This window comes from Crinia signifera, chromosome 9 (genome assembly GCF_055691185.1).
Source record: "Crinia signifera chromosome 9, ASM5569118v1, whole genome shotgun sequence".
Taxonomy (NCBI): Eukaryota; Metazoa; Chordata; class Amphibia; order Anura; family Myobatrachidae; genus Crinia; species Crinia signifera.
In genome coordinates, this window is record NC_139225.1 from 21,544,534 (window position 1) to 21,568,522 (window position 23,989).

A 23,989-nucleotide genomic window follows, 5' to 3' on the forward strand; every position below is an offset into this window, starting at 1 on the left:
AAAGAGGCGCACTGTTGACAAAGCTACCAATCGGATTGTACGTATAATTTTTCCAGCATATCTCAGATCTGAAAGCACACCTATGATTGGTCACTAGAGAACATCTTCCCCCATCTGTAATGGCTGGCAGGATGGTGTTCTGCTATTGCTATGTCTTATAGAATAAGTGATTACATTGATGAGGAGAAAGGACATGGCGGAAGCCTAGGCACCGGTGAACGTGTATGAAATGTGATATTATGCTTATCTGTATAGTCAGCTATTTGCCTGCATTGTAAACTGTATTGGGTTATTATATCCAGCTCAATAAATCAGTCTCTGGCATTTGTCACTGTCACTAATAAGACCGTCAGTGTCCCTGGGGCCACAGAAATATTTCCACTGTCACAGGAGGCACAGACCATTCTGTGGGGGAATACACAAAGATAGCCGACATGTGGCACTCCACCTGCTGTGTTACTACATATCTTAGCATGCCTTGTCACAGTTTTGCTGTTAGATATTGCTAAAACTGTGGCAGGGCATGCTGGGATGTGTAGTTCCACAGCAGCTGGAGTACCCCTGTTGTATAGAGATGAGCCCCATTCCTCAACCTCCATCTTACTGGCTGCTGCTGTCCTCCTTATCCCATCATCATCATCATTATTATTCTGCTGATGTTGAAGCTGCTACACTTGGAGATAATAGTAGGAGGTATTAGTCAGTGACCACTGATATAAGTGCACCGTGCATCTCATGGTCGTCGTCATCGTCGTCCCTCCTCCCCCGTCCGTCCGTCTGTAGATCTGCTCCTACTGAAGGTCAGACTCTTCCTTCCATTAGCCACCTCTATCCCCAGAGACCACCTGCTTCTCCTCTCAATCTGATGATAGTCAGACTCATTTTTCCATCAGCCACCTCCATCCCCCATAGACCTGCTCCTTCCCCTCATCATGTGGAGGATGGTCAAACTCTTCCTTCCATCTCCATCCCTATAGACCTGCTCTTCCCCTCACTGTGCTGAGGATTGTCAAACTCTTCCCATCCATCAGCCACCTCTATCCCCAAATACTTACTCCTACTCTCACTGTGCTGGGATGGTCAGACTGTATGATGCAATGAGCAGGTTCTTCTTCCCATCCATCAGCCATCTCCATCCCCATAGACCTGCTCTTCCTCTCACTGTGCTGAGGATTGTCAGACTCTTCCCATCCATCAGCCACCTCTATCCCCAAATACTTCCTCCTACTCTCACTGTGCTGGGATGGTCAGACTGTATGATGCAATGAGCAGGTTCTTCTTCCTTTCCATCAGCATCCATGCTCTTCCTATCACTGTGCTGAGGATGGCCAGACTCTTCCTTCTATCCGCAACTTATATCCCCATAGACCTGCTCCTCCTCCTCTCACTGTGCTGGGATGGTCAGACTGTATGATGCAATGAGCAGGTTCTTCTTCCTTTCCATCAGCCACCTCCATCCCCATAGACCTGCTCTTCCTCTCACTGTGCTGAGGATGGCCAGACTCTTCCTTCTATCCGCAACTTATATCCCCATAGACCTGCTCCTCCTCCTCTCACTGTGCTGGGATGGTCAGACTGTATGAGTGCAATGAGCAGGTTCTTCTTCCCAGCCATCAGCCACCTCCATCCCCATAGACCTGTTCCTCCTCTCACCATACTTAGGATGGTTAGACTGTATGAGTGCAATGAGCAGGTTCTCCTTTCCGCCGTCAGCCACCTCTTTCCACATAGATTTGCTTCTTTACTTGCTGTGCAGAAGATGGTCAGACTGAGTGCAATGAGCAGGTTCTCCTTCCCAGCCTCAGCCATGATTTTCCCAGGCAACCAGTGTAATAAATAAACTGGTACTTGTGTAGTTTCACAGCGCCAGCATGGCCGCATTCTACTTCTGGGTTCTGCATTCGCCAAACTTTCTAAAATAAACTAAATAAACTGCATGCCAACGTGGATAGTTCATACCCTCACTATCCACGTAGGCATGGAGATTTAGATAGCGTGGCGAGCGTAGCGTGGGCGAGCGCACGGCCATGCTGGCGCCGTGAAACTACACAAGTACCAATAAACTGAACACAGAGTCGCAGTCTGTATGTGGGGGGTTATACTTGTTGATTCGCTCGGATGCAAATTCACACCCTTGCGAGTCAACCAGAACCTGCCCTGCGAATGGTGGTACGCTCAATGCCCCCCCCCCCCCTCCCCTCGCAGCCTGTGTTTGCAAGCAGGGCCTGCGAATGGATATTAAACATCCATTTGCAGCCTGTGGGTGAACACCCACATCATTCGATGGTCGCTGACCATCGAATGATGTGGAATGTGCACACATGTCTAACTGACTCTCAGGTCACTTAAATGTGCATGCACCCTCGGGAGGAAGTGGGCAGGCAGCTGACATCCGGTGATATCAGCTGCCCGGCACCGACGTCACAACCAGACTACCATGGGAACACCCAGCGTTTTACATGTAAACGCCCCTGAAACGCTATCCGTTCCCATGGGCGCGACTATCCGCCACCGGCCAGCAAAGTCTGTTCTCCATGGCCGCACACACCTGGCGTATGCACATGCGCAGAAATGTGGCAGTGCATACGCAAAGCATCGATCCCAGTGCGGACGGACCAGAATAAGGTCCTTGGTCTGTGTGGATCCACCTCCTATATGAAGGCTCAGAGGCCACTCACAAAACTAGATCCTTCACAGTGGAACTAATTCCTTCACAGTGGAATACACAGGAAAATATCTGCAGATATGAGAATCACTGATCCCTAGAGTTCCTCATTCAGAGTAGAGGAAGTGATGACGGCTTAAGTGAATGAGCCCCAAATACTCTCATTTATCGGAGGACGATCATGGCTTGGTGTCAAGCCTTCCATTCTGGGGTGTTTATAGACCAAGCCACATGTGGAGGGTCTTTCCCATTTGTGGCAGGAAAATGCCATGTGTCCAGGTTATGGCCCTTATTCTGGTTCACTCGCAAAGGCAAATTCCTTCTCAAATGGACAAAACCATGTGCACTGCAGGTGGGGCAGATGTAACTTGTGCAGAGAGAATTAGATTTGGGTGGGGTTTTACTTCAAAGTGAGATCTATATTGCAGTGTAAAAATAAGTCAGCCAGTATTTTCCCTGCACAGAAACAAAATAATCCACCCAAATCTAATTCTCTGTGCACAATTTACATCTGACCCATCTGCAGTGCACATGGTTCTGTCGATTTGAGAAGGAATTTGCCTTTGTGAGTGAACCAGAATAAGGGCCTATGTCCACTGTATCTCACACAGCTTCTAGTTTACAAACATCATCAATGGGAAACAGAGCTAGAAGATCAATTGCACATGGTTGTACACAATCCTAATCTGTCTGGATTTAGGTATGGTTGTAGGTATGTGGCTCCACCCATTGAGGGATGGGCCATTTGAATTCAGAGGTTCAACTAATTTACTGGCAGGAATCGCCCAGTAGGCCCCTCCCACATTGAGCATGTCCAGAACAAGCCCTACCCAGGGACCCTGTTGCGGAGTGTGGCTGTGAGCCTGGACAGGAGATATGTAAAGCGATGCAATTAACATCATTTCCATATTTATTTTGCTACCAGATTCATATTTTTATTTTATTTTTTATTTCATGGTTTTCTTTTGTTATGGTTGTATGTTTCGTTTTAGGCCCCCTCACCCGTGAGCCCCAATGCCCTGGACCGCACAGCTGCTTGGTTGTTGAATATGAATATGCAGCTGGTAGAAGATGAGTGCATTGACCCAGATTTCAAGCACAGGGATAAGATCAGGAGTAAGGAGGACATGAGCCATGCGGCAAAGGTAAAAGGACACGAAGTGGCCGTAAAGGTCCTTCGTTACCCCTCACAGGTCAGCGTTGTGCAGGTGTGAGCCTTGGGGTAGGCAACATAAGCAGCTGCCTATTGGCACCTTAAGAGCAAGGGCATCACTGTCACAGACTAGGACCACCGTACACTACTAGGGGATCCTCCCACATCAGACTGTACAGGCAGCAGGGTATGTTGTATAGCAGAATTGTAACATCAACAACCCCCCCCCCCCCAGTAATGCTGGGTAATCAGAGAACCAGCTGCTGCTGGTCATCCGTCTGAAAAGGGCTGCGGCCCAATCATTAAATATATACAAAATGGGCCCTACAGTGCTCTAATAAATCACAAAGTGCCCGAATGCCACATGCAGGGATCTATATCCCTCCGCCAACACAATATATGCTGCCATCTGCACACGTCTACATAGCAGTGGAAGAGCCAGGAGCCTTCTCTTCAAGACAAATGTAGAGGTGAAGAAAGAAAGAGCAGAACCGCAATGTCCGGACACATGAAACCAAAGTGGAGACGTTTGGTCTTAATACTGCTTAGTTTTCCAGGCTAGAGGGGGTGGTGGGGGAACCTGGGCGTTTCACAGTCATGAGCCCACCATGAACACGTCTTCCCAACAGAGTATTTTGGAGGAAATGTGTCAGCCGTCAGTCCAAGAAATGAGACTTGGCCTTGAGAACTAGAAGATGATCCTGCGCACACCAACAATAAGGAAAGTCCTAATCGGGGCTCCAGAATAGCCAAGTCTAGACCTTACCCCCTTTGAGATGCTGAAAGCCATGATGAGCACGAGCAGGTGTGGGACAGAAGTCCTCACATACGACACAAGATACTGAGAGACCCATCCAGAAATGATTACTTCTGTGTACACCAGATAAGGGTTCTGCAGCTACTTACTCCTCTCATGTGGCCTTTTCATGTTGGATTAGGGTTATTTTTTCATTGTAGACTAAATTATCAAATCTGCTGTCACATGACGTGAAATTGATCACAATTTAGCACTTGGACGGGAATATTATTAATTTCCTAGCATATACAAACACAGATTTGGAAGTTTGTGTGTGTGTGTATTTTATGTGATCATTGCAATAGATAGGCATCTGGTTACAGTCCACTAGTCCTTTGCCGAACAGAACAGGCAATAGAAAGAGATTGTATAGGGAGCTGGGTTTAGTGGGTCTTAGCCTTGAGTAGGGTTCATTCTAGAACCCTGCACCTTTCAAAACCTGTGCAGTTTCTCTTTCCTGCCTGGGGTGGCACGCTCTGCTGTGGTGGCTTCTAGCACAGTCTCGTCTGTAATTATCTGCTGAAATACAGACCAGCCTGAGCTAGAAGTACCACAGTAGAGATTGACGCCCCAGGCAGGAAAGGGTAACTGGACGGATTTTGAAGGTGCCCAGCTGTGAAACAACCTTTCCTTGAAAACAATAGTCTCACAATTGTGATTTTATTTACAAGTTATACAACATCAGATTGCAAAACAGCGCCGCCATGGTGGGCACAGGCCACTAGAGATACTGCAGCAGCCAGCTCTATTCTCATGACGGCATAGAACTTAAAATCAGAATAAAATCCCAGAAGTTCTAAATCTGGGACTGAATGCTGCTCTACCTTGGAGTAATACCCATATGTAATGGTGGCAGAGGCTGCATGGCACGGCGCAGAAAGCCCCGCTCGTTGCCTGCACTGCCGGTTAACCAGCTCTCTCATCAGAAGTCGCACATAGTAATTCTTTGTGAAAGGGTTTCCAGCTGGGTCCATCTCCGCACAAGCACCTCATTAAAGAAATGACTAGATTGGAGGAGGGAACACATCCCATAAAACCACTATCCTCAGGCTACCGGGCACTGCTGGATGGTGCAGGCAGGAGCCATGGTTCCCTCTGAGAGCAGCCGCCTGGAGCACTGACACACCAAGCAGCTTCTTCCAGTCTTAGTCAATGATTAAGATGGGTTGTAATCCCCCCTGCCTGGCAATATGTAAATACGCAGAGCACAGAATAGAATAATTGCCAGCGGATGGCTCAGGCTCCCCCCCCCCCCCTCCTCCTCCTCCTGCACGCAGCCATACAGAGTAGGATAGCAGCTGTCTGTCACTCGCCTGTTTCTGTGATCAGCAGTGACATTCTGTGTGGTTTATCTAATACGACCCTCTCTCCAGACACTGCTGACAGAGGAATATTACAGGGAACTCTGCATTTATGCCAGCGAGGTCCAATTAATATCTTGGAAGGAAAAGCACTACCCAATTAGTCCTGTTAATGGAACGGAACGTGCTGGGAAACTCGCTGTGACGGGACCATAGCCCAGAGGCAGTGTAGACACACATCTCTGTATGTCAGGGTCCAGGGGGGACATTCTCCCGAATGACATTCTAGATGGAGTCATTTTTATTAGAATATTAAATATACATTATAACTCCAAACTTTCAAGCGTTCCCTGAAAACTCACCTCTTCAGGCAAGCCTATCATATTTAAGTACCACATGCATAACCCTCTGAGGCACTTATGTATTATATAGCTTTCCTTCTGGACTTACATGCTATTACTGGTGCCTGTCCTTGTGTTTCCCTCCTATGTCCCTATAGATTGTAAGCTTGCAGCAGGGCCCTCCTACCTCCAATTCTGCCTGTTGTTACCCAGTTTGTTTTATCACTGTCTACAATTGTAAAGGTGTCCATACACGCACCGATTCCGGCGATGCGATCTGTGCTATGAGATACGCGCTCCCGCGGCACCTCATCGCACAGTACAAAAAGTATGTGCTGCACATACTTTTTGTATTTGCTTTTCAACGCAACGCATTGCATGCACAACGCATTTTAGCCCAGAACACATGCCGGGAACGGTGCGTGTATGGGCACCTTTAAGCGCAATGGAATCTGCTGCGCTATATAAGAAACTGTAAATAAATAATAACACAACAACAACAAACAAAGGGGGAATAAACAGTACAAATACAGGCTAATCAAAACAATAACTGCTCGCAGGCATCATATGTATAGCAAAAAATTGGTTGCAGTCAAAACCTCACAATATATTAATTTTAGCAGCTACATAAAACTCATGGTTATAAGAAGGAGCAAGAGAGAAGGGAGGAAAAAGAAGATAAGAGGAAGAATGGAAGACGGGGGGGGGGGGGGGGTGAGAATAGAGTAATTCAAAGAAGGTGATATTTGAATGATAAGCATATGAGCATTAAGCAGTGTCCAGGGCTGGAGAAGTGCCCTCTCACTGGAGTCTTAGCATCTCTGGCCTCTAACCACCGGTCCCATATACATGCCTCATATACATATTTTTCATGTTGAATAGTAAGTGACATCGAAGCTGCAGCCTCAGGGGCCGTCCATGCCCGAGCAATAGAAACCTTCGCTAGAGCACATACATGCATAGTGTCTATAAACTAATCATTAGATATTCCAAGACAACATCCCATTGGGGTGAGTACAGCTCCAGGATAACAAGCTTAGATGACAGTGATTTAACTTTGACCCAAAACCGAGTCACTCAAGAACAATCCCACAACAAGTACCAGAAGGAGAGAACACCTGATTCATATTTTGAACAGCAATCCGAGGAAACACCCCCCCCCCCACCGTAGACCATTTAGGAGCCTACAACGCTGCACCCCGTTCATCTCCAGCAATACGGCCTAGGACTTTCTCCCAAGATACTTTGAGGGGGAAAAACGATCTGAATGATAATAGGATAACAAAAAAGAATAAGAGCAGGAGAGGGACCTGTGAGGGCCAAGGGACTGTAAATAAAGTTTCAGTGGTGGTACATTTGGGACTGGGATTGTAAGGCATTGCCTTCATTGTAAGTAACGGTAAAAGTATGTCGATGGCAGCGGGTATTTAACTGCTCACAGTAGTTGGAAACTGAATTTTCATATAGACAGTAGAGATGCCTACAGCATTCCACCTAGGGTGGCCAATCCCGGGATTGGTGGGATCCCAGGATTTGGGCCCAAATTTGCTATGATTTAATTTCGGCATTGGACTAGCGCAACTCCCGCTCTGCTGCTGCCGCCGTCACCCGCTGCTATCTGCCCTGCTCCCGGCTGACTGCCCATGTAACTAAATCTGCAGGGGGGGTGGGGGGGGGTGTCAGGGTGTGTTTTTTTTTGTTAGACGCTTTACAAGTGTTTATATGGATAGCATTAATGTTCCTGTATATAATGTTTCCTAACAGATCATTAGGTATGCCGATGCAATTATCAATCCCGGATTGGCATACCTAGCTCCACACCAAACGTGGTTGTCACAGTATTAGCTCAGGTAGTATTGAGGCGCTATGTGGACTTGACGCAGGTGGGATGAGCAGATATAGCCAGGGAACAGGCAGACAAGGCGCTATAACCGATGCCACAGAGAGTGATGAGCTGGGCTTTGTTTAAAAAACTTGCCCTCATCTGATGTGGAATTCGTCCTCTGATGCCTCCGTCTGCATCCCTGCCAGCGTGCAGAACCCGGACTTTCTGGGCATTGCCTAGCAATGCCCCCACCGCCTCTGCCCTGCTGCCCAATAGAAACCGGAACAATTTTGTTGCTGCAGATCCCTGTCACAGGAGCTCCTGCGTGGCCACTCGCCCCAGGATGCTAGCACTGGGCCGGTGCTCGGGAACAGCCCAGCCGCCCCCTAACAGACTCCTATCAGTTTTGTTATCTGCTGCTTGATTTGCAATGGAGCAAATCCCTGGTAGAATTGGGACAATAAAAGGCAATGTAAGAAATTTGCAGACATATCTTAAAGCCATAACGTAACTGGACCATTTGGGAAGCCTAAAGGTGCCCATACACGGTACAATTGTTATGTGCGATGAGATCGCACAGCTCAAAAAAGTATGTTGTACTATATCTCATATCATCTCATTGCAAAACCTATGAGATACGATATTGTATACAATAATTGTACCATGTATGGGTATGATTTTTTAAATGTAATTTATTCACTGCTCTACAATAATATGATTGTATGACATACCAAGAGGTTTTAGGGCCCCCTCCTCCCCCCTCACTATTCACGCCACCCCGAAGCATGGCGAGCGGCGGCGGAACGTGTCCTCTGATGTTTTCATACCCCCACTATCCACGTCGGTGTGGAGTTGATTTTATATAGCGTAGCGAGCCGCCGAGCCCGAAGCGTGGCGAGCGGATGCGGATTTACCCCCCCGAAGCCGCCACCCCGAAACGTGGCGAGCAGCGTGGAGTTGATTTTATATAGTGCGGCGAGCGCAGCGAACCCTGCGAGGGGACGCGTAATACATGTAAAGTCATCTGCGTCCACTCGCCACGCTTCGGACTCGATGGCTCGCTGCGCTCGCCACACTATATAAAATCTACTCCAAGCCGACGTGCATAGTGGGGGTATGAAACCGTCCGAGGAACGCGTTCTGCTATGCGGGGGGGGGGGGTCGCCTAAAACCTCTTGGTATGTCATACAATCATATTATTGTAGAGCAGTGAATAAATGACATTAAAAAATCGCACCGCACGGCACTGAAATGGCCCATGCGATGCAATGTGATTTCACTACGTTAGCGTAGGTAGACAATCTGGGTGCTGTGCTAGGAAACCAGTACCAGGGGAGCGAATACATTTATATGATTGAATAATATGTAAATACGTGATTATGCCAGAAACAAATTAACCGGCAAGTATGTTTTTGCTTTGTGATACACATGCAAACACGGAAAGAACATATTAGGGCTCTGCTACACATGCCCCAAACCCGTGCTTAACAAACTCTGTCCTAAAGGCAAACTCTGTCCTAAATACCTCTTTTACACCAAAATCCCTGGTCGGACCCTGGTCTTTGAACATGGGAGTTTCCAGGGTTGGACCCAGCTTCATACCCCATTTACACAGCACTGTGACCCAGGTCGGACCCAGGTCTGCACCGTTTACACTGAACCTGGGTCAGCACTGCTTTTCCCTATGGATGACATTAAAAATGTCCATTTTAGGATAAACTGCCATCCAACTTTCCCTCAATGATTTAAAATAAAAATTAAAAGACATGACAAGTTAGCACTGAAAAATGTTGTTTTTTTTATTTAGTAAAATATTTTTCAAAAAGTTTTATTCAGTGCTCAAGCACACAAAGCGGTATAAAAGTGCAGCATCACCCATGTGCTCTCCCCAGCCCCTTCCACTGCAGCAGCAGACCGAATCTCCCATTTGCTCCCCCCCCCCAAAAAAATATAATACAGGTAATATAAATTATACTGCATCCAATTATCCAATTATGATTTCTGTGCGCACTGCCCGTATCCTTCCTGGCTGCTGTCTTTTTCCACTGCAGCGCACTGTGGAAAGGCGTCCAACACTTCTGGTATCCTTTCAGCACTACCCAGATGTCCCAACCTGGGTTGGTACCATTTACAACGCCCACGACCCAGGTCCAACCAGTGTTCAACCCTGGTCAGGACCTGGGTAGGAGACCAGTGTTACTGGACCTGGGTTGACCCCTTTTACACCAACGCTGACCTGGGTCCGACCTGGGTTATTTCTTGGTGTAAAAGGGGTATTACAATCCAGGTCCATGCTATAGCACATGTACCATAATTAGTACATCAGTTCCATTTGCTGTGTGCTTAGCCATGGTTATCCTTAGGCCTTGACCTGTTGGGAATGTTTTATGACTGAATTTGGAAACCGCTGCATCAAACCCTGAAGTATTACATCTGCTAGCTGCTAATGTGCGTATAGTGCTGAGTTCACACACAGCTGATTGGTCAGTCTTCTTACAGCGAATGCTTTGTGGTTTCAGCTTTTTGTCCTATATTAGCAGCGGTGTGGTCACTGACCACAAGGTGTGGGGCCTTGCTGATCGTAAAGACATTTCCCATCGCTGACAAAGTTTCATGAGAAAGGTGGGGTAATCCTGAACAGCGCACTATGGGCCTTATTCTGGTTCCCCCACCAGCTCTCACATCTTACCACCAGATAGTGTCCCTCTTGGTGGGTGTGACACTAAGGCAGTGGTACCCAAACTGTGTCACGTGACACCTTGGGGGACTTGCAGGGGTGCCCTGGATTGGTGGTCCATGACCAATGTAAGAGGTAAACTGTAGACAAACAAAAGTGAATCAAGGCAATTACAACAAAACTGATCACAAGGACAATATATAAACACAATTGACTTTTGGCCTTGGGGCGGCATTTAGTTTTACTAAAGCTTTTAAACCAGACAAGTGGTGGTGTCCATCTGTGCCATCAGTTACCAGCTATTTCCTTCTGTTGAGCGTTACATCACCTGTTCTACCATTTAGCAATCCTTGTGCCTGTGCGCCAGCTCCCTGCGATCATGTCATGGTGCCCTGCCTGCGCCCCGGCTGCCTGCCCTGCCTGCGCCCCGGGGCTCCCTGCCCTGCCTGCGCCCCGGGGCTCCCTGCCCTGCCTGCGCCCCGGGGCTCCCTGCCTGCGCCCCGGGGCTCCCTGCCCTGCCTGCGCCCCGGGGCTCCCTGCCCTGCCTGTGCCCTGGCTGCCTGCGCCCCGGGGTTCCCTGCCCTTCCTGTGCGGTTTGTCCAGGTGACTGTGACTTGCTTCTATTTGCTCAGAACCTAACTAAGAATCAGTCTGGCTACATGTAGTTATGTATCCTTGTACATAACTAACACCTCTGTTTAAGCATCAAATGCAGGGAAGATTGTGGACATCTGCACATTCACCTATTCTCAAATCGCACCAAATAGCTTTATATAGGGCCTTATTCTAGTTCACTCTTTCAGACAAAATCCTTCTTAGATGGACAAAACCATGTGCACTGCAGGTGGGGCAGATGTAACGTGCAGAGAGAATTAGATTTGGGTGGGGTTTTACTTCAAAGTGAGATCTATATTGCAGTGTAAAAATAAAGCAGCCAGTATTTACCCTGCACAGAAACAAAATAACTCACCCAAATCTAATTCTCTCTGCACATGTTACATCTGCCCCCCTGCAGTGCAAATGGTTTTGTCCATCTAAGAAGGATTTTGTTAGAAAGAGTGAACTAGAATAAGGCCCATAGTGCGCAATGGACTACCTAGTACACTATAAGCAAGCTGCATTGCAAGACTGACGGAGAAGTAGCACAGTCTGGGTCACACAGACAACAGACCGCTCCGGTAATAAATGGTTCCGGACTAGCATCGTTCTGCTAATCAGCAACTTCATACTAATTCCCTTTCTACAAGGAAAACTCATCTTGATATGTATGTGTGTGTGTGTGCGCATGCGTTTTCTAAATGTTTGATTTACCATTACATAATGGAAATCTCAGTAGAGTCCGGAGAGCGCATACAAATGCATTGCCGATTGCTATTAATGGGAAAATGCTGTTAAACAAATACATTTTTAATAACCAGACAACAAAAAAATGGTATTGTTGAAGAACCCCAACGCGAAGCATACATGTGGTCTAAGAGATGGTCATAAAGTTGGCACCATAGGGTCAACCTTTTTCATGTCCACCTTTTTACACGTCGACCTTTTGTGTCATCCATAACCCCAGCAGACTGTATTAGCAATGGCATTTTGGAACCGTTCAGCCAATCACAAGTGACACTTGTGATTGGCTGTCATCCAGTCACACTGCTTATGACTGGGTGACCTCTTCCAGTCCATATCAGTAGGCAGAGAGTTGTCATTGGATTTTTGGCTCAACTCATTAATTTTCATAAATCCACCCATGAAAGAGTCATGTTCCTAATTGTGTGATAGTGCCACAGAATTGTATTGTTACTGCTAAACGCAGGAGGTCTATGAGCATTGTACCCATGTTCTCATTACTTGGGTTTAGGCTTTTACGTTTGTGTTATTTTCAACATTTGGTTTGATGGGGTTTATGTTCCATTAATATACTGCAAATATCATTTGTGAATGTGCAGGAGCTGGGCAATGATCTATGTATCATACACAATAAGGAGCTGGTCAGTAGCTGTTATCTGTGCTTGTGTTTTTGCAATGGATATCATTGTAGTGAATATTACCCCAGGCGCAGACGCTTCTGTGAGGGTCAGGTTATTACCCCAGGCGCAGATCCCTCTGTGAGGGTCAGACTGTTACCCTAGGCGCAGAAGCCTCTGTGAGGGTCAGACTGTTACCCCAGAAGCCTCTGTGAGGGTCAGACTATTACCCCAGGCGCAGAAGCCTCTGTGAGGGTCAGACTATTACCCCAGGTGCAGAAGCCTCTGTGAGGGTCAGACTGTTACCCCAGGCGCAGATGCCTCTATGAGGGTCAGACTGTTACCCCAGGCGCAGATGCCTCTATGAGGGTCAGACTGTTACCCCAGGCGCAGAAGCCTCTGTGAGGGTCAGACTGTTACCCCAGATGCAGAAGCCTCTGTGAGGGTCAGACTGTTACCCCAGGCGCAGATGCCTCTATGAGGGTCAGACTGTTACCCCAGGCGCAGAAGCCTCTGTGAGGGTCAGACTGTTACCCCAGACGCCTCTGTGAGGGTTAGACTTTTACCCCAGAAGCCTCTGTGAGGGTCAGACTGTTACCCCAGGCGCAGAAGCCTCTGTGAGGGTCAGACTATTACCCCAGGCGCAGAAGCCTCTGTGAGGGTCAGACTGTTACCCCAGATGCAGATGCCTCTGTGAGGGTCAGACTGTTACCCCAGAAGCCTCTGTGAGGGTTAGACTATTACCCCAGATGCAGATGCCTCTGTGCAGGGCTGCTGGTGGGAGCAGGGGGGGCTGGGGACGCTGCGGGGGACACAGGCGGCATAGAGCCGGGCAGAGGGAGCCGGGAGCTGTCAGTGCTAGGAAAAAAAGCCTATACAATGAATGGGCAGCCTGTGATTGGCTGAGCGCTCTCTCAGCCAATTGCTGACTGGCTGAGAGAGCGTTCAGCCAATCACAGGCCGCCCATTCATTGTATGGGCCTTTTTTTTTTATTCAGTGCTGACAGCTCCCGGCTCCCCCTGCCCGGCTCTATGCCGCCTGTGTCCCCCGCAGCATCCCCAGCCCCCCCTGCTCCCTCCACCGCCGTGCCGCCCCACTAGGTCCCAAGTCCTCAGATATCATTCATTGTAGCCCGACAGGTGGAAATAATGGCAGCTATAGGAAACCAACCTCCGAAATGTGTTTGTTTGGTCTGTGTTCTTGAAGGGTGCAAATATGGCAACGCCAATCAGGCAACCACTATACCCTGAAGTAATGAGCAGCCCTCCTGTCAATCCTGTGAATTGTGGGCATGTCTTTGTGGTGCTAGAACCAGGTCACATACTAACGTCCGTTTCCCCCCGCAGTACCAGCAGGAAATCATGGTGCTGCAGGACAAGCTGCGTCTATCAAACAAGAAACTGGAGGAGTACGAGATCCGCTGTAAGAACCAAGATGAACAGACCCAGAAGATCCTGTTGGAATACCAGGCCCGGCTGGAGGAGAGCGAGGAGCGGCTGCGGAGGCAGCAGGATGACAAGGAGATGCAGATGAAAGGGATAATAAGCAGGTGAGATCGTAATGGGACTTCTGCTCCAATTACCCATATAATACAACAACAGTAGCCTAAACCTCCAAAGCAATCTTCTTGGGGTCCTGGATGATTACATTGAATTAAATATCGTCATTTACTTAATTAGAAAATCTCATTTATTTTCATTGTTATTTAAATGATCCGTCCTGCAGGCTCCAGCGCCTCTGTAGGTCTTTGAGGCAGAGATTTTAGTCGCAGACTATGATCCTAATGCAACAGTGACACCTGCTGGTTGGCCCAGCACAGCGGCCAGTATGACAAATGGAATGGCTGCTTACAGAGAGGTGATCAGCTTTGATAGGGGAGCCACAAATGATGCTTGTTCTGGTGGCTGAGGCCTTTAAGGGCCACGTCCCCCATCAAACTGTCGCTGAGAAGTCACGTTGTGAGGTAGAAGGCAGCCAGAGGTAATCTATTCCTCCTATATGGGCCCCAAACGTCACCGTCCTTATTTTCAATCAGTGTGTCTCTGGGTTCGCTCGGCTGCATATAATTACCGTCACCGCCACATCTCATAGTAGAGACTCCGCTTTCTGCTTGACCCAAAATCTGCTCATTGAAGACGCATCCATCATGTTTTACCTAGTGCCAGATTATTCCAGACGCTGTGCCAGAGCACACATTACAGAAAAGAGCGTCATTACCTCCTCCGCTAATAACATGGCTGGCAGCACAGATGTCACCAGGACATCCAGCAAATCAGACAGATTAGCGCCCCCCCCCCCCCCCCCCACCCCCGCCTGCCCCCATAAAAGAGATGTACTTTTAATGGGTGCTATATTGATTTCTACCCATGAGACTCCATTGGCTGCGGACTGGCCGGGACGGACCTGCTGTCCTAGAAATGTCACATCACAGAATGGATGATGTCTTGCGAGTCTGCGTGATTATTACAAGGCTCACGGATTAACCCTTTAAGTGCCGAGGGAATTTGTTAAAATAGGTGTGAAAATTGGCAAGCAAACCTTGTTATGTATCACAATGACCTGTAATGTTACCGTCTATAGAAAATATCATCTCTTTTACGCAAGATTTTTTTATTTTAATTTATATAACAAATGTGAGCGATGCTGGAATTTTTAGGGATAATTTGAACATCTCTCACAGAGACGTTGGCAGAAAGTGTTACTACAGAATATAATCTGCAGATGCCAACATGTCAGGATGTTATTGAATCTGGTCTCGTTTCTTGGACTAGTTGATTAAAGGTTTATTTTCGTCTTATTTGATTAAATGAAGACATTACGTGCCCATGAGTTTCCTATGCCTCCTTCCATATTGTATGTTACAGCGATTACACCATTATCAGCCAACATCACCAATGACGTGCGGGTGGCAGACTGGTTGTCCGAACTATAGAGAGGTCCAGTTTGACCGGTCACATGTTTGGGCAAATTAAACCCCTGTACACACATGTCTTTTTCCAACCAATTCATTCTACAAATTAAATTACAGACACTTCAATGTTCCATCAGAGCGCTTACTGCCGCAGTGATGTCACTATACCGCTAGTCAATGGGCCATCAGAGCGCTTACTGCCGCAGTGATGTCACTGTACCGCTAGTCAATGGGCCATCAGAGCGCTTACTGCCGCAGTGATGTCACTGTACCACTAGACAATTTTCCATCAGAGCGCTTACTGCCGCAGTGATGTCACTGTACCGCTAGTCAATGTTCCATCAGAGCGCTTACTGCCGCAGTGATGTCACTGTACCGCTAGTCAATGTGCCATCACAGTGCTTACTGCCGCAGTGATGTCACTATACCGCTAGTCAATGTTCCATCAGAGCGCACACTGCCGCAGTGATGTCACTATACCGCTAGTCAATGTTCCATCAGAGCGCTTACTGCCGCAGTGATGTCACTATACCGCTAGTCAATGTTCCATCAGAGTGCTTACTGCCGCAGTGATGTCACTATACCGCTAGTCAATGTTCCATCAGAGTGCTTACTGCCACAGTGATGTCACTATACTGCTAGTCAATGTTCCATCAGAGCGCTTACTGCCGCAGTGATGTCACTATACCGCTAGTCAATGTTCCATCAGAGTGCTTACTGCCGCAGTGATGTCACTATACCGCTAGTTAATGTTCCATCAGAGCGCACACTGCCGCAGTGATGTCACTATACCGCTAGTCAATGTTCCATCAGAGTGCTTACTGCCACAGTGATGTCACTATACTGCTAGTCAATGTTCCATCAGAGCGCTTACTGCCGCAGTGATGTCACTATACCGCTAGTCAATGTTCCATCAGAGTGCTTACTGCCGCAGTGATGTCACTATACCGCTAGTTAATGTTCCATCAGAGCGCACACTGCCGCAGTGATGTCACTATACCGCTAGTCAATGTTCCATCAGAGCGCTTACTGCCGCAGTGATGTCACTATACCGCTAGTCAATGTTCCATCAGAGTGCTTACTGCCGCAGTGATGTCACTATACCGCTAGTCAATGTTCCATCAGAGTGCTTACTGCCACAGTGATGTCACTATACTGCTAGTCAATGTTCCATCAGAGCGCTTACTGCCGCAGTGATGTCACTATACCGCTAGTCAATGTTCCATCAGAGTGCTTACTGCCGCAGTGATGTCACTATACCGCTAGTTAATGTTCCATCAGAGCACTTACTGCCGCAGTGATGTCACTATACCGCTAGTCTCTCTTTTCATGCACAACATATTTTACACCTGAGCCTTACAGTGCAGCTGTTATTAGGGCTGAGGATTTGGTTGTTACATGAGTGCTGGGATAATCAGGACTAATACGCAGTGTGTCTGACACAGGCTGATGTCGGTGGAAGAGGAACTGAAGAAGGATCACACTGAGATGCAGGCAGCTGTCGACTCCAAGCAGAAGATCATTGATGCACAGGTGGGTAACACAGGCCGATGTGCGGGATCGTTATATGGATATTATAAGTCACCGCAGGTGGGTAACACAGGCCGATGTGCGGGATCGTTATATGGATATTATAAGTAGCTGCAGGTGGGTAACACATAGGGCGATGTGCAGGATCGTTATATGGATATTATAAGTCACCGCAGGTGGGTGACACAGGCCGATGTGCAGGATCGTTATATGGATATTATAAGTCACCGCAGGTGGATAACACAGGCCGATGTGCAGGATCGTTATATGGATATTATAAGTCACCGCAGGTGGATAACACAGGCCGATGTGCAGGATCGTTATATGGATATTATTAGTAGCTGCAGGTGGGTAACACAGGCCAATGTGCGGGATCGTTATATGGATATTATAAGTAGCTGCAGGTGGGTAACACAGGCCGATGTGCGGGATCGTTATATGGATATTATAAGTCACCGCAGGTGGGTAACACAGGCCGATGTGCAGGATCGTTATATGGATATTATAAGTCACTGCAGGTGGGTAACACAGGCCGATGTGCAGGATCCTTATATGGATATTATTAGTAGCTGCAGGTGGGTAACACAGGCCGATGTGTGGGATCGTTATATGGATATTATAAGTCACCGCAGGTGGGTAACACAGGCCGATGTGCGGGATCCTTATATGGATATTATTAGTAGCTGCAGGTGGGTAACACAGGCCAATGTGCGGGATCGTTATATGGATATTATAAGTCACCGCAGGTGGGTAACACAGGCCGATGTGCGGGATCCTTATATGGATATTATTAGTAGCTGCAGGTGGGTAACACAGGCCAATGTGTGGGATCGTTATATGGATATTATAATATCCATATAACGAACCTGTACATCGGCCTGTGTTACCCACCTGCGGCTACTTATAAGTCACTTCAGCTGGGTAACACAGGCCGATGTGCGGGATCCTTATATGGATATTATTAGTAGCTGCAGGTGGGTGACACAGGCCGATGTGCGGGATCGTTATATGGATATTATAAGTCACCGCAGGTGGGTAACACAGGCCGATGTGCAGGATCGTTATATGGATATTATAAGTCACCGCAGGTGGGTAACACAGGCCGATGTGCAGGATCGTTATATGGATATTATTAGTAGCTGCAGCTGGGTAACACAGGCCAATGTGCGGGATCGTTATATGGATATTATAAGTCACCGCAGGTGGGTAACACAGGCCGATGTGCGGGATCGTTATATGGATATTATTAGTAGCTGCAGCTGGGTAACACAGGCCAATGTGCGGGATCGTTATATGGATATTATTAGTAGCTGCAGGTGGGTAACACAGGCCAATGTGCGGGATCGTTATATGGATATTATAAGTCACCGCAGGTGGGTAACACAGGCCGATGTGCGGGATCGTTATATGGATATTATAAGTAGCTGCAGGTGGGTAACACATAGGGCGATGTGCAGGATCGTTATATGGATATTATAAGTCACCGCAGGTGGGTGACACAGGCCGATGTGCAGGATCGTTATATGGATATTATAAGTCACCGCAGGTGGATAACACAGGCCGATGTGCAGGATCGTTATATGGATATTATAAGTCACCGCAGGTGGGTAACACAGGCCGATGTGCAGGATCGTTATATGGATATTATTAGTAGCTGCAGGTGGGTAACACAGGCCAATGTGCGGGATCGTTATATGGATATTATAAGTAGCTGCAGGTGGGTAACACAGGCCGATGTGCGGGATCGTTATATGGATATTATAAGTCACCGCAGGTGGGTAACACAGGCCGATGTGCAGGATCGTTATATGGATATTATAAGTCACTGCAGGTGGGTAACACAGGCCGATGTGCAGGATCCTTATATGGATATTATTAGTAGCTGCAGGTGGGTAACACAGGCCGATGTGTGGGATCGTTATATGGATATTATAAGTCACCGCAGGTGGGTAACACAGGCCGATGTGCGGGATCCTTATATGGATATTATTAGTAGCTGCAGGTGGGTAACACAGGCCAATGTGCGGGATCGTTATATGGATATTATAAGTCACCGCAGGTGGGTAACACAGGCCGATGTGCGGGATCCTTATATGGATATTATTAGTAGCTGCAGGTGGGTGACACAGGCCGATGTGCGGGATCGTTATATGGATATTATAAGTAGCTGCAGGTGGGTAACACAGGCCGATGTGCGGGATCGTTATATGGATATTATAAGTCACCGCAGGTGGGTAACACAGGCCGATGTGCAGGATCGTTATATGGATATTATTAGTAGCTGCAGCTGGGTAACACAGGCCAATGTGCGGGATCGTTATATGGATATTATAAGTCACCGCAGGTGGGTGACACAGGCCGATGTGCGGGATCGTTATATGGATATTATAAGTCACCGCAGGTGGGTAACACAGGCCGATGTGCAGGATCGTTATATGGATATTATTAGTAGCTGCAGCTGGGTAACACAGGCCGATGTGTGGGATCGTTATATGGATATTATAAGTCACCGCAGGTGGGTAACACAGGCCCATGTGCGGGATCGTTATATGGATATTATAAGTCACTGCAGGTGGGTAACACAGGCCGATGTGCGGGATTGTTATATGGATATTATAAGTCACCGCAGGTGGGTAACACAGGCCGATGTGCGGGATCCTTATATGGATATTATAAGTAGCTGCAGGTGGGTAACACAGGCCGATGTGTGGGATCGTTATATGGATATTATAAGTCACTGCAGCTGGGTAACACAGGCCGATGTGCGGGATCCTTATATGGATATTATAAGTAGCCGCAGGTGGGTAACACAGGCCGATGTGTGGGATCGTTATATGGATATTATAAGTAGCTGCAGGTGGGTAACACAGGCCGATGTGCGGGATCGTTATATGGATATTATAAGCCACCGCAGATGGGTAACACAGGCCGATGTGCGGGATCGTTATATGGATATTATAAGTAGCTGCAGGTGGGTGACACAGGCCGATGTGCGGGATCGTTATATGGATATTATAAGTCACCGCAGGTGGGTGACACAGGCCGATGTGCGGGATCGTTATATGGATATTATTAGTAGCTGCAGCTGGGTAACACAGGCCGATGTGCGGGATCGTTATATGGATATTATAAGTCACTGCAGGTGGGTAACGCAGGCCGATGTGCGGGTTCGTTATATGGATATTATAAGTCACCGCAGGTGGGTAACAGGCCGATGTGCGGGATCGTTATATGGATATTATTAGTAGCTGCAGCTGGGTAACACAGGCCGATGTGCGGGATCCTTATATGGATATTATTAGTAGCTGCAGGTGGGTAACACAGGCCGATGTGCGGGATTGTTATATGGATATTATAAGTCACCGCAGGATGGGAGCATATACCAATGTAAAGGATAATAGAAATTGCAGTTTGTGAGATCATTATAATACTGTTCTAGGTCACTGCGGGTGGAGTTACCTGGTGATTTATTACTATTGTAAGTGTATAAAAAGGATGGAGGAAAAAAGGAGGATGGGAAAAGTAACCTGGAAATGATAGAACCTCACTGATAGATGCAGTACTCAGTATTATTTGAATGGGGGGGGGGGGGGGGTGTAAAGAGCTCCCCAAAATGCATCCCTAGGAGTGATATGATTTGGAACCTGGACACATGCTAAATAATATGATGTCATGCCTCCTCCATGTGTATGTGTATGCTCTATAATAGCCTCTGAATTAATTAGTGGCTGACTTTAATGAGGAATGTGCTAATTACCCCAGCTGTGATCCCATATGGCTATGTACAGAAGTGCTATACATTGCATCACAGTAAGTACTGCGCATGATGAATATTCCTCTCGTTAGCCTCCGGCCGCTTGCACTGCGCCTGGAGTCTGTGTCTGAGCTGTAAGTCGGCAGCAGTTGACGGTGTCGGCTTCCGGTTCTCGTACTATGTCTGGAATGTCACCAGCTGTATGGAGCCATTTACCTTGTTGGATAGAGGGCAGATTGTGGCGTTATTCAGAGTCTGGTGCATTTCCACACGTATCTCTACATACGTCCATCTCCCATCGCACACTGCAGTAGGTCAGACGTAGAAATGGGTGTGCGGACACAGAGATAATGGGGTCTAGATGCCAAATAAATGTAAAGCCCTGTACACACGCTTAGATTTCTGCCTGTTTTCGATTTTGCTTATAGGAGCAAAATCGAATCCACATTGAATGGTTTTTAGGACACTTTCGATCTGCATTCGATTCGATGCGCGCTCCCGTGTTCTCAAAATCGAGGAGAAAACTCTACTGTGCAGCCAAGAAAATCTCGAATTCGATCCAGTAAATCGAATGAGTACATTGTGCCTACATTGTGAAATCGAAATTGAATCGAATGCAAAAGTACAGATCTAATGCCAAATCGAATCTAACATCAAATCTAAAGCCAATCTAAGCGTGTGTACAGGGCTTTAGAGTCTTATTTTCCGTTTAAACAGATAAAATACCAGTAACCTCCACATCAGCAGTTCACCACTGTAGCAGTCTACTGGGAATCTCATTTCCTGCAATGGTCCCAATGGGAATGAGTAAAGGTGCATACACACGGGCGATTTGAGCTTCCGATTTGGACTATATAGTCAAAATCAGAAGAAAAGTTGGTACTTGTTTCCTAGCACAGCGCCAGCGATAAAAATTGTATCCATCGGGTGTTAAAAAATCACGTCCATCGCATGCAACCAAATCGCATGCGATGCGATCGACACGATTTTTACATTGGAACCAATGTAAAATGGTCCCTGAGACCCGATTTTACATTGGCCCCAATGTCAAATGCCCCCCCATTGTTAACGCCACCCCACGATGAACGCCAACCCGAAGCGTGGCGAGCCCGCGAGGGCCAGCAGTACACGTCCTCCGACCTTTTCATACCCCCACTATCCACGTCGGCGTGTAGTCGATATTATATAGTGTGGCGAGCGCAGCGAGCCTGAAGCGTGGCGAGCGGACGCGCATTACCTCCCAGGTATTACGTGTCCGCTCGCCACGCTTCGGGCTCGCCACACTATATAAAATCAACTCCACGCCGACGTGGATAGTGGGGGTATGAAAAGGTCGGAGGACGCCGGTTTGCTGCGCTCGCCACGCTTCAGGTTGGCGTTCATCGTGGGGTGGCGTTAACAATGGGGGGTGCATTTATCATACAAATTACCCATCAGGGTGGGTATACAATGAAAAATCGGATCCATTGGGCCATTTAACATTGTTCCATATGTAAAATCGGGTCCATCGCATCGGTCGCATTGTATGCCATTATAATGGCATACAATGGACCCAATTTTACATAGGCATTTAACATTGAATACAATGCATTCAATGTTAATTTGCGTCGGTCGCATCGCATACCTTAAGTTAAGACATGCGATGGACGAGATGGACGCGATTTCTTAATTGTCGGGGGAAAAGGCTAAAAATAGCCCTAAAATCGCGTCGGTCGCGTCCATCGCTTAAGTTAAGTTATGCGATCTCCCATGACGGGCGCCGTGCTAGGAAACAAGTACCGAAAAGTTAGCACAAATCACACAGTGTGTATACAGCTTGTCGACGCTGATGTTGTGCCCCCGTGGGATCGGCGTCATAAGAACTTGCATAGTCAAAATCGTACGTAGCCAAAATGTCACCGTGCATCTATAAGTGGCCAAGTAGATGTTGCAGTAGAACAAATGTGCATTCCATGCTAATAAAGTATCATCAGTTAGGAGCGGTACACACACAGTCAGAAGGTCCCAGTGAGTACAGTGTCACGTCATCCTAAGAAGCACACCTGGAGACTTGGCAAACAGCGGTGCACACTTACACGACATACATGTTGGTGCACTTGTGCCGTATGCTAATGTACATCCAGCTCTCAAAGCTCAACGAGCCAGATGGGTCCCCGTAATATCTGGATGGCTTCTCAGGCTGCATATTGGACACAGCTCCTCTTATGCGCAGAGAACGGCTCTTCTTGTGTCTCTAATAAGTATGAAATTGGGGACATGTCTCATCAATGCTTCATGTCCTAACATCATTAGAATCCCTAATTAGAATAGAATTGTTAATCCCACGTTCCCTGGCAGCACCCAGCGCAACGTTCCTCTACATCATTTCATGGCTGCTGTGTAGACTGTAATAAGTGGCTTGGTAATTCTTAGACAGCTCCCAATATACAAATCTGCAATTATTACAAGATGTCCCCATTAGCAGATGACATCTCCCAGCATCCCGGCGGACGCTGCCACACACGGGAAGGCTGAGGGTCAGCGCAGCGGTTGTGGAGATGATTATCCCTTTATCACACATCTTTAATATCGGGCAGCTTTGTGCCGCTTCCGCTTAGAAATCGCTTTCTGTAGACGACATTGTTACTCCTGTATTGTAGAAGCAGAATATCGCTCCTGTTCGGTAGCAATCACGCTATTTATCTTTACTGCGGTTCTTATATATGTCTGCCTGCTTATGACGGTAATAAATGTAGCCCTATACCCGCTAGATAACTTATACCAGCCGTAGGAATGAAGTATTGTGCCAAATAAGGCAGCATGGAAGCAAAATCGTAACGGGAGTCACTTGGGGAGTTGGTTTTCCAGCATTTTTTGGGAGGCACAGACCCTGGATGTTCCCTACCTCAGCACAGACTGTTAGTGCCCTGCGGTGCAGAATCCAGCTCCTCCCCCAAAGTCCACCTGCTGATGCCATGAAATTCACCATTTGTGCCTCAACTACGGGGTTATCTCTATGAAAACCCCAATAGCTTTGCGGCTACCAGCAAAGCTCCCACCCCAGGAACCCCATGTGTGGCAGCTGATAGTAGGAAGCC

At 47.5% G+C, this 23,989-nt stretch overlaps 1 protein-coding gene across 9 annotated transcripts in view; it reads left to right on the plus strand.

Annotated features, from left to right (window-relative positions):
* DAB2IP (DAB2 interacting protein) overlaps positions 1 to 23,989 on the plus strand; it is a 499,976-nt gene that overhangs the window by 461,281 nt on the left and 14,706 nt on the right. For 8 of the 9 annotated variants that reach the window (XM_083161386.1, XM_083161390.1, XM_083161388.1 and 5 more), the window contains 3 exons: positions 3,658 to 3,810; positions 14,064 to 14,266; positions 17,074 to 17,161. In XM_083161386.1, the coding sequence (XP_083017512.1) occupies positions 3,658 to 3,810; positions 14,064 to 14,266; positions 17,074 to 17,161 (444 nt within the window). The remainder of the gene's footprint in view (positions 1 to 3,657; positions 3,811 to 14,063; positions 14,267 to 17,073; positions 17,162 to 23,989) is intronic. The other variant, XM_083161389.1, reaches the window with a different exon arrangement.